Consider the following 11,496-nt stretch of genomic DNA (forward strand, 5'->3'; position numbering starts at 1 on the left):
CTCATCCACCCCCGGAGCCCTGCCACTGAGGAGCTTTTTAACCACCTCGGTGACCTCAGCACCGGAGATTGGAGAGTCCGACCCAAAGTCCCCAGGCTCTGCTTCCTGAATGGAAGACGTGCTGGTAGGATTGAGGAGGTCACAACGTCCCGAGTCAAGGTCAGAAGCACACCACCCTCACTATAAACAGTGTTGGTGCTGCACTGCTTTCCCCTCCTGAGACGCCGTATGGTGGACCAGAATCGCCTCGAAGCCGTACGGAAGTCTTTTTCCATGGCAAAATCAACTCATGTCATTAAAATGGTAGTAAATAACTTACTAAAATAAAAACTTTAACAATTCATATTACAGGGTTGTGTGTTGCTGAACATTTGAGTCTGTATGTTGGGTGGGGTGGTGTGTGTGTGTGTGTGTGTTCATTTATCTGTCTGTCAGCAAAATATTGTGTGAACCACTGAACAGATTTTATTGAAACTCTCATAAAGTAATCACTGGATGAACATCTCAAACTGAAACTTTTAATTTCAATTCAGTTCAGTTGTAACTAATCTACCACAGGAAACACATAAACAATCGAAACTCATCTAGATATGTGCTAAAATTTGGTGTGGTAGTAGATGTGATAAATACTCTGAGCACAAACTGAGCTCTAGTGATATCACATGAGATACTGCAATAAGTTATTTTATAGATTTGACAAACACGTCCATAGCTCTGTCATTTCCACATCTGTTTATATCTACACCTCCAACATGAACCCAGAAGTTGAAGCTGTAACAGGACCTGTTGGCTGGTCCCAAGACAAGTTTTAAGCTCTCCACCTTCCTTGTAAATGAACAGGATATTGACATTGGTAAAATAAAAAAAATACACCTCAGATATTTTTTAGGTGTTGTCTTTTGTTGATTCTCATAGTTCTTCTCTTACTGCTGTGTTCAGATATTGTTTTTTTAAATACAATTTGCAGTATTTAGTTATTTCATGTTTTAAAAAAGGTCAGGTAGCATGATTGGGTGAGGGAGAGAGGGCGGGACTTAGTGTCACATCCGTAATGTGGAGACTCATCCATCCATCCATCCTTCCGTTTTTTTTTCAAACATTCAAGCTCACTGTTAGAACCATCTAACATCTTTGAAATGGGATAAAAAATAAACCTATTAAAAATAACAAAAAGTTTTTATGGCTAGAATATGGTATTGTGAATTTTGCTGAACTCTGTTTCTCTCAGACACGTTATGAATGTGGAAACATCATCTTCACCTTGTCATCTCCACATGTTATAATTTATCCAATGTTAAGTGTATTCTGCTGTTTTCAAAAACTACATTCCATTCTTTGATAAGAATACTTTATAAAATAACTTTTTATTTACTCAGCCAAAAATATGCCAAGAAATGCATCCTTATAGAAATTATTATGACTGCACAGCAAGTGTACAAGAAAAACTGCTTTTAAATACAATATACACAAACAATTAGTGTGTATATATATATATATATATATATATGCACAGTTAAAGAGGACAGGTGGATCCAACCTCATAAGGCAGCAGCAGTCCCAGGCAAACAGACACCCGGCACCACCCCAAGACAGCTGCGCGCCAGCAAAGCACAGGACCAGCAGCCCCTGGGACAAAGAGACACGGGGAGAGATGCAGGGCAACAGCCCCCCCCAACCCAGCCACGCCACCACCTCTCACAGCACGGGTTAAGCCTGGGACCCAACCGCCCCAACGACCCGGTGTCCACACCAGCCCCCAGCAGAGATCCTTCCTTGGTCCTTCTGGGTTTCGAAGGAAACCCAGAAGGACCAAGGTGAAAGGGCATATAGCCATCCACCTTGTTGGGCCAACCCCCTGAGGGGTCTAGAGGAACTGTACGTCCATCGGAGCCCAGCGCAGCCCCCGGGACCCTAGCCAAGTCCAACCAAACCCCAGGAGCCATAGACCACCTGGCAGGAGCCTACCACTTCAGGACATGGCTTGGGCACCCACATGAACAACCCCACACCAAGGGGGCAGCAGCCGGCAGGCAACAACCTGCATGCAGCCCCCCAATGATGCTGTCAGAGACCCCCAGCCGCCCCCAACACCCCAGCCCCTGCTGAACCAGCGCAGGCACCATGACGGGAGCAAGTAGGGGAAACCGTGCCCCCCATGCCCAGCCCGTGGTGTTGCATGTGTGTCTGTGGTAGTGTAAAATGTGTGAAATGTTGCAATGGGTGCAGCTGTGTAAGTCTAAAGGTGCATTAAAATGGGGTCAGTGGGGCACCACTGCTTGCAGACAGCAGGACTCTCCCCAACCCCAAAAGCCTAATGGCCCTTCTAAAGGTCCCGACTTCACTCTACTCGGCTTACTTTGTGCGCGTTTCCATCAGCATTCTTTTGAGGTCGACCCTGCTTCTTTGGTCCCTGCTTCGGAGTAGGGCCAGTCGGGCCGGCCCTGCTTCGTGGGCGGCGCAAGCTTAGCACCTGTTCACTCAATGGTCGTGGGTGTGAGCAGATGCAAGCATAAAGAGCGAATGGTAGGAATATAAACAACAGCGTTAGCTTACCCTGCAACGTTTATGCCGTCTGTCCCCCAGCTGAAGGCGCTGTAAAGCCTGAAATCTCTGGCGGATAACAGCTGTCCTACTCCGCGCAACAATCGCAGCATCTAGAGCATTTCTTCCACTGCGCCTCTCTTCCTGAAGTCTCAGGAGAATCCCCATAAGTTTAAAAAACAGCATCAACACAGGGCCAACGTTGCCCATAACGCTTTAGTTGTTTACACAACTTGCCAAGTTTTCGTAAAATTCTAGAACCTTCAGCACCATTTTTAAAAACTATTTTTGGTTATTGTATGATCAACCCCAATTCTGAAAAAGTTGTACCTTTTTCTTTTGTTTTAAACCTCTGCCCATCTTATGAGAAATTCAGCCTTTCTAAATTATTGTTTTTACATCCAGTCCTTTCCTTGATTCCTTTCTTTTTTCCATTTTAAACACCAACCAAACTTTTGGAATTGGGGTTTTGCTCTGTTGTTAAGACCAAAGGAATGTGTCACTTTGTCAAATATTTTGAGATAGTAAATTTTGTGGATATGTTGGGAAAACCACAAAGTCATCACCCCCTTCAAAAACATTTGAACTCCTTCTTAAACTACCTCTGCTGCTAGTTCAGAAATACATCTTATTAACACGACTATAACAGTTTAATACAACACAAACAAGACAGCAATGTGCGACTAAAGCACAAATGGCCAACAGGGAAAGTAATGTGAATTAGCTGGAGATATTCCTGATAAAGTGAAACTCTAATGGGCTTTGTGTCTAAATGCCTTTCAAAATTTGTATTCAATCAAGTAATAACATTATAAAACATAAATCTTTATATCTCTACAAATATTTAGTCTAAATACCCTATGTCTTTGTATGTAACTTATACAGTTGTTGTTGTCTTACAGAGTTTAATCGAAGGATTGTCATTTTGGGACGGAGTGGAGCTGGAAAGAGCACCCTTGTCAACACCTTGTTTGGAGCAAATGTGTGTGAACCAAATCATACTGCCGAGTCTGGAACAAGTGAATGTCAAGCAGTGTCAGTCAACGGGAGAAGCATAACACTCACTGATACTCCTGGGTTTTTTAACACGGGGAAGTGTGAGGAGGAAATGAAGTCAGAGATAGTAAAGTGCATCATAGAGTGCGCTCCAGGTCCCCATGTTTTTATTATTGTGTTTAAAGTAGAAAAATTCACAGAGCAGAATATGGAAGTCATAAAGAAGATGACTGATTATTTCTCAGATGAAGCACTTAAGTTTACCACAGTGCTTTTCACTCATGGTGATCAGCTGCCTGAGGGAATGAAGATTGAGCAGTTTGTCAGTCAAAGCGAAGAACTCAGTCGTATAGTCAAGAAGTGTGGTAATCGGTGCAACGTCATCGATAATAGATACTGGAAGAACAGTGAGGATGTATACAGGAGCAACAAGTTCCAGGTGAAAAAGCTTCTTGACACCATAGACAAGATTATTAAGGAAAACAATGAAAGGTTCTATACCCACGGGATGCTAAAGAAAGTCACGAGAGATTTAGAACAAGAGCAATAATGCATAAAGCAAGAATCCCCAAACCTTTCACCTCATGAGGTCACGCAGAAGGCAAAAACTATTGTCCATGAAAAGTTGTTGACTTCTGTTTTGAGAGCCAGCACAGACTTTTTGTTAAGAGCGTTCCTGAGTCCAGGGTACGATGTGATGAAGCAAGAGCCAATGTTAGCGGTGGGAGAAGAATTCACAAAAATCAGAATAGCGGCTGAATCAGGAGGAGCAGGTGCAACAGAAAACAGAGTAGGATACACCAATGTCACATGGTATAGATGCGTCTGCAGAAGAGTCATGGTGAAGCTGACTAAGCTGATCTAGATGAGAAGCCACCAGAGTTTTGAGATTTAGCAAAATACACTGCCTGCCCCCCCCAAAAAAAAATGTTGCCACCTGGATTTAAAAAGCAAATAGGTACAAGCCTCCTATTGGATAATTACTGCATGGGTGATTATGTTTCAGCTGGCAACAAGTTATTTAACCCCATATGGTGCAATGAGTTGCTTCTCATTTCTTAAACAACCACGTTGAAAGACATCCTGTGGTCATGGAAAAGATGTCAGTCTGTTTGAGAAGGGTCAAATCATTGGCATGCATCAAGCAGAGAAAACATCTAAGGAGATTGCAGAAACTACTAAAATTGGGTTAAGAACTGTCCAACGCATTATTAAAAACTGGAAGGATAGTGGGGACCCATCGTCTTCGAGGAAGAAATGTGTTCAGAAAAGAATCCTGAATGATTGTGATCAGCGATCGTTTGGTGAAAATCAAATTGATGAAAAACAACAGTAGAACTCAGGGCTACATTTAATAGTGAAAAAAAGAGCATTTCCACACACACAATGTAAAGGTAACTCAAGGGATTGGGACTGAACAGCTGTGTAGCCTTAAGAAAACCACTAATCAGTGAGATTAACCAGAAAAAAGGCTTCAATTTGCTAAGGAGCATAAAGATTGGACTCTGGAGCAATGGAAGAAGGTCATGTGGTCTGATGAGTCCAGATTTACCCTGTTCCTGAGTGATGGGCGCATCAGGGTAAGAAGAGAGGCAGGTGAAGTGCTGCACCCATCATGCCTAGTGCCTACTGTACAAACCTGTGGGGGCAGTGCTATGATCTAAGGTTGCTGCAGTTGGTCAGGTCTAGGTTCAGCAACAGTATGAGCTCAAAGAATGAGGTCAACTGACTACCTGAATATACTGAATGACCAGGTTATTCCATCAATGGATTTTTTCTTTCCTGATGGTACAAGCATATTCCAAGATGACAATGCCAGGATTCATCAGGCTTGAATTGTGAAAGAGTGGTTCAGGGAGGGGTGGCGTAGTGGTTAGAGCTGTTGCCTCCTAGCAAGAAGGTTGCAGGATCGCTTCCTGACCTGGGGCCTTTCTGGGTGGAGTTTGCATGTTCTCCCACAGACTAAAATTAATTGATGACTCTAAAATTGTCCCTAGGTGTGAGTGAGAGTGTGAATGGTTGTTTGTCTCGTTAGTCTATATGTGGCCCTGCGATGGACTTGTGACCTGTCCAGGGTGTCCCCCGCCTCTCACACAGTGACTGCTGGAGATAAGCACCAGCTCCCTGTGACCTGGAATGGAGAAGTGGGTAAAGAAAATGGATGGATGGTTCAGGGAGCATGAGACATCATTTTCACATATGGATTGGCCACCACAGAGTCCAGACCTTAACCCCATTGAGAATCTTTTGGATGTGCTGAAGAAGACTGCACTGCGGTCAGACTCTACCATCATCAATGCAGGATCTTGGTGAAAAATTAATGCAACACTGGATGGAAATAAACCTTGTAACATTGCAGAAGCTTTTCAAAACAATGCCACACTGAATGCGTGCCGTAATCAAAGCTAAAGGCGGTCCAATGAAATATTAGAGTGCGTAACTTTTTTTATTTTGGTGGCGGATATTTTTTTTTAGACAGGCAGTGTATATCTGAAATTTACCAAAAAAAAAAAAAAAAAAAATATATATATATATATATATATATACACTGAGTCATGTTCTGACAAAGTCTTATGAAATTTACATCCAGTCAGTGAATAACTGGGTACTACAACATGTCCTTACTTTCCAAGTTAAAATATGCTGCATTTGTAAATCCCAACAGCTACTAAATAGAACTGTATGAAAATTTTAAAGGAAATGCATTTGTATTGTTTCCTCTGTACATAAAGGTGGAATATTCAAAAAAGGTTAAAAAACAAAAACAACTGGACTTCTATTCTGTAGCTGAAGACGTTTCGCTTCTCATCCGAGGAGCTTTCTCAATTCAGAAATAGAGAGTGTGGAGTTGAGCTTTTAAAGTTGAGATGTGATGTAAGCTGGACTGCTTGCAAATTGTTCTCGCTCTCCAAACAATGGAGGCTCGTTAGGGTCATTGTTTGTCTGACTCACTGATGGGCCACTCTGGTCACATGAGTGCAGGTGTTGATTGTAGTGAAACTGACTGGGGATCAGGCCTAAAGCTCCATTATATGTTTTTGAAAGCTGGAATCTGAGACCTCCTCCTCTGTTTAATGTTGGTTTCTCTCTTTTGACATAGATGGCTTCCTTTACCCCCCTTTTAAACCATCTGTCTTCTCTGTCCAAAATATGATCATTTTCGTCCTCAAAAGAGTGTCCCTTATTCTTGAGGTGTAGGTGAACCGCTGAGTCCTGTCCAGAAGAGGTGGCTCTCCTGTGTTGAGCCATGCGTGAATCAACACCAGCATAAAGGTGGTATCTCACTGGACTGTGACTAGTTGGCGAACACCATTTATGAGGTTGTCTCCAGAATGTCTCATTACATTTGTGGTTGTTCCTTTCCTTGTGTAAGTGGCACAGTTTTAAATAATTTATGCAAACGTACAATGTGAGCCAAGGCCAATACAATGTGGACCAAAAAATAATGTGCATGGCCAAGAATGCAGTTTTGCATGTCGTTGTCACAAAAATAGGCAATTATTAACCAAAACTGTCCCTTCAAAATACAGCCACACAGCTTTCTGGTCACTTTGTCACAAATATTTAGACTTTAGTGAGACTGCAACTGAAAATGTGTCAGTTTTCCCATGTTTCCTCAAAAGTTGGAGTAACGAACTACTCTGAATCATTCACAGCTCAGTGAGATACTACATTAATGGTCAGACCTGAGGAATATCATTGTCTCCAAACTTTCTCCTAAAGGCTTGCCATTCATGTACAGATCATCTAATAAAATCAGCTTCCTTCCTGCATCCATTTTTACATTAGCTTGCAGAGATACTGTATCTAATTTATATACTTTTTTTCCTAAAAGATTGGGATATCAATCAAACTGGGACGGACATTTTCAGTACATTATAGTAAATTTAAACATAGCAAGTAACTTTTAGTTCAGTTTGTATGATCATTTTACGTTGCATCAATCAGTCGATCATAATCAGCAGGTTATGTGTTTTGAAACGTTGTTTCACTTAATAAAATTGTTTTCATTCATTATAGTAATAAAAGTTGTTCCAAGAAATTTTTCTGCTCTGTTTCACTTCCTTTTCCTGACGAGTTCAGTTTAATCTACTGTGCATTAGAAACAGTCAGTTCTGCTGTCTTGTCTAACTCATTATTATGGCAGAAAACACAGGACAGGTCATTTTCCATTATATGTGAATGCAACTTTTAAGACATATTTGATCTTCAGCTCCTTGAGGCATCTATTTGAACCTATGCACTTCAGAGTTATCTGTAAACCTAGAACAGAGGGATGTTTTACTGTCACAATCTGCTCTAAATGCTTGCTTTTAGTGTCACAATAAGGCATCTGAGCACAGGATGAGACAAAAACAAGTTTAACTGTATTGCCTAAATTGGAAAAATACCCTTAATGTGATAGTTTGGTCTTTTTTGAAGTGATGTTCTGACATATAGTTAATAATAGTTCATAGAACACTGAGAAAAAGAGAGAGAAGCAAAACTCCACCTAAGAGTCAAGCTAATAGATGGCCACACTGGCCCCTATTTTCTAGTTTTTTAATTTTTTTAAATTTTTTTAGGCAAATAAAACAACTCCTGCTCAAAACTGTGGCAATGTGATCGGAACAGCTGAGTGAAGCTGACGCCCCACCCACATGAAAAATTCCAGCAAATAGAATGAGCAGTTAGTGCTCCGTTTGTGCTGTTAAAATTTTGGTTTGTGCAGCTTTTGTTTATGAGATATAAATTATAATTTCAGCTAATGACATCACCAACCCCCCATCTTGCTCCAAAACAAAACAAAGTGATCTACTTTTTTAGTGCTTCGTTTGTGCTGGTTTGTGTCATTAAAACCATCATTTGTGCAGTTTTCATTTATGAGATATTATTAGGCCTATATAATCTCCCAGAAGCCACAAAACACTGATATTCCAGCAGTGTCTGCTCACTTATTACATAGTCTTGAAATAAAAACTTATGCTTAAGTTGGCCTGTACATATGGCATGTAGATGGCTACGATAAACTGAAGCCATTTGGCTTGGCCATCTCAGGATGCATTGATGGTTTTTCGAGAAGAATGATGTGGCTTGTTTGCGGGTCAACAAACAACAATCCTTCTGTCATTGCCCAGCATTATATAAACTGTGTCAAGAGTCTTGGAGTGATACCAATGAGACTACGAACAGACCTCGGCACAGAGAACGGGACTCTGGCAGCAATACAGTGTGCCCTTCGCCATGCGCATACGGATTATTATGCTGGATCATTAAGCCACAGTTACGGATCATCCACAGGGAATCAACGCATCGAGTCATGGTGGTCTTTTTTCAGAAGAGGAAGGTGGGTACATTTGTGTTTTTTAAATGTGAAGTACAGCTAAAGCTGATCATGGTCTGAAATCCATAGAAGCATACAGTCTGAGATAAAACGGATTTGTAAAGCATTCGTTTAAAAAAAACAAGGTTCTGGTAGCTTTAGTAACATACATGTAAGCTATTAAGCAAATTTTGCTAGTTCGGCAGTAATTACTACAATACATTTCAGTGATATTAATTTTAGTATTACACAGAGGTGGGTACTCAAAAATCGTAATGGAGCAACGTACTATTTACTGTTTATAAATTTGTGATGAGGTGAAAGCAAGTTCTAAGCTAGTGGTTTGTTTATTTTTGTCATGGCAACTCCATATAAAGTGCCTAAGAATTTGGCAGTCACATGGCTGTCGGTTGCCAGTTAACATGCCATATTGAATTTGTTTCAAACATATATTTTCATAATGCTTTAGCAAATATTTTGTTTCCAAATTAGAATATTTCAGATGCTATACAAAGTTTTAGTTTGTATGTGGGAACAATACAAACTAATATTTCATGTATTTGAAACATGATATTCAGTTTCAAATACATTAATATTCAATGTTATGGACATGGAGGACAGACAATCGTTTAATCATTTTCATATGAAAAAGAACAGAACCGTTTCTAATTCAATGTATCCTCAGGTCTCAGTTTTGGATGGACTTGTTTGGAGATTTAAGAGACTCTGGAAACTTCAACGGAAGCCATGAGCACCAGTGCTTGCTCAGATTCTGCTTCACCGAAGTTCTGCAGAAAGACCTGGATGAATGCAAAGATCTCTGGAATAACCACAGGATCCGACCAAGCAGACTTGCATCATGTCCTGGGGGGATTCCAAACGAACTCTATCTCTTGCCTCACAGGTAATTGACATTTTCACAAATAAAAATAATGCTTGACATTACATAATAATGCATAAGTGCTGTTAGCACAAGTTAGGATATCTATTATATATGTACAAAAAACCTATAGCTTTGTATCACAAATGTAAGAGCACCTCTATGCACTTACATTTGATGACCACTGCCTTATTGAAGAAGATGCAGTTAAAGGTGAAGGACGAACCAAGCATGTCTCCAGACCTAAACCCAATAGAACATCTTTGGGACATCCTCCAAGCCCAGGAGAGTTAAGACAGTTTGGGTAAATAATGGTGTCCACACAAAATATTGACAATATAGACATTTTCACAAAGGACTTATTCACTTTAGTTTAGACATTAATGGCTGTATGTAGAGTTAGTTTGCAGGAAAAATAAATTTACACTGTTATATAAGCTGTACGCATACTACTTTTCATTGTGTTAACGTGTCATTTTGAAAAGATATAATGAAATATCTTCAGAAATGTGAGGGGTGTACTCACTTTTGTGATACACTGCATAAGGCATCACTGATAGTGCTCACTTATACTGGGTCATGTAACCAGCAAAGAAAAATCTGACAATTCCAAGTACTTGTACTAAGTATAGAAAATATCCATCACAATTCTATTATAAATTATATTCTGACTTTTTCAGATACGGTTCAAGAGATTGTGGATTTCCTGTTGAGGACAGTGATCTGGATGTTTTCCCAGAAGCAAGTCAGGTGACAGAGTTGTGTGGCGATAAAGACATTGAGGAATACCTACTGCAAGCCATGCAACAACATGGACAACAGCAGCCACAAAACTGGGAGTCAGCTATGGAACTGTATTTCTTGCTCAATCACATAGCAAGGCTGTAGACACAAACAACCAGAATCAAATCTCTTAATAGTTTGTCTCCTGTCCTGCTCAAATGAATCATCATTGTTATTGTGAACAGCAACAAGTGGATTAAACATTATAACAAAGTTTTGAGTATTTGTGTTAAATTGCTTTACTTGTAAGAAACAAAAGAACAGGAAAACGGTTTAGCAAAACAAACAAGTTTTTTTTTAACATTTACATTTTTTTGCCCTCCTTTTGCTGCCTATTGCTTCCTACTGGGCTGAGATCTGGTTTGAACATGGTCTCCAAGTCTGAAGCAGTCTTAGTAGCATCCAAATCCTGGAGCATTCTGTATCCCAAAGTCCATGTTGTCCCTAAAAGTGGCATAACTTTCCAAAAGTGGCAGCTTAAGTATGTTAGCACAAGTGTTTGCCACTGGAAATGGTGAATCACTCAAGAACTCCAAATGTGGAGATGGCATCATGCCTGCAGGTGGAATTGCTGTTAGACCTGTGGCAAACATCAGCACTTCCTCTACAGACACTGCAGTTGTTTTCTCTGAAAGATGATAAACAATTTAGTTAATAGATAATGCATTGCACAAATGATATTTTTAGTTCTGCTTTCCTCCCAATAATCAACAAAATGAACAATTTTAGAATAAAACACAATGTGCCCTTACTAACCTTCGCAATCAAGCAAATAATCTGCCCAGAAGACCATTGTTTTGCCCTCCTTTTGCCGCCTATTGCTTCCTACTGGGCTGAGATCTGGTTTGAACATGGTCTCCAAGTCTGAAGCAGTTAGGGCCTTGGCAGAGAAACGTGTTTTTTTTAATGTTGTAGTGTTTTTGTTAATGTTGTTGTGTTTTTTTTAATGTTGTAGTGTTTTTGTTAATGTTGTTGTGTTTTTTTTTAATGTTGT

General features: G+C 40.3%; 2 protein-coding genes and 1 long non-coding RNA gene across 3 annotated transcripts in view; 2 read left to right on the forward strand and 1 right to left on the reverse strand.

Moving 5' to 3' along the window:
- LOC108248840 (GTPase IMAP family member 7-like) overlaps positions 1–4,181 on the forward strand; it is a 10,275-nt gene extending 6,094 nt beyond the window's left edge. The window contains exon 2 of the mRNA XM_037976576.1: positions 3,457–4,181. Within this exon, the coding sequence (XP_037832504.1) occupies positions 3,457–4,087 (631 nt within the window). The 3' untranslated portion in view covers positions 4,088–4,181. The remainder of the gene's footprint in view (positions 1–3,456) is intronic.
- A 4,346-nt stretch (positions 4,182–8,527) lies between these two features.
- Positions 8,528–10,645, forward strand: LOC108248853. The gene is made up of 3 exons (XM_017437875.3): positions 8,528–8,863; positions 9,525–9,743; positions 10,400–10,645. The coding sequence occupies exons 1-3, from the start codon at positions 8,601–8,603 to the stop codon at positions 10,605–10,607; spliced, it is 690 nt and encodes a 229-aa protein (XP_017293364.1). The 5' UTR covers positions 8,528–8,600; the 3' UTR covers positions 10,608–10,645.
- A 129-nt stretch (positions 10,646–10,774) lies between these two features.
- Positions 10,775–11,490, reverse strand: LOC119617196. Its single transcript, XR_005233412.1, has 2 exons — positions 11,259–11,490; positions 10,775–11,130 (listed from the first exon to the last, which is right to left on the reverse strand). It is a non-coding gene; the product is annotated as an uncharacterized LOC119617196 (long non-coding RNA).
- Between the last annotated feature and the right edge of the window lie 6 nt (positions 11,491–11,496).

Source organism: Kryptolebias marmoratus, linkage group LG7 (genome assembly GCF_001649575.2).
Source record: "Kryptolebias marmoratus isolate JLee-2015 linkage group LG7, ASM164957v2, whole genome shotgun sequence".
Classification (NCBI taxonomy): Eukaryota; Metazoa; Chordata; class Actinopteri; order Cyprinodontiformes; family Rivulidae; genus Kryptolebias; species Kryptolebias marmoratus.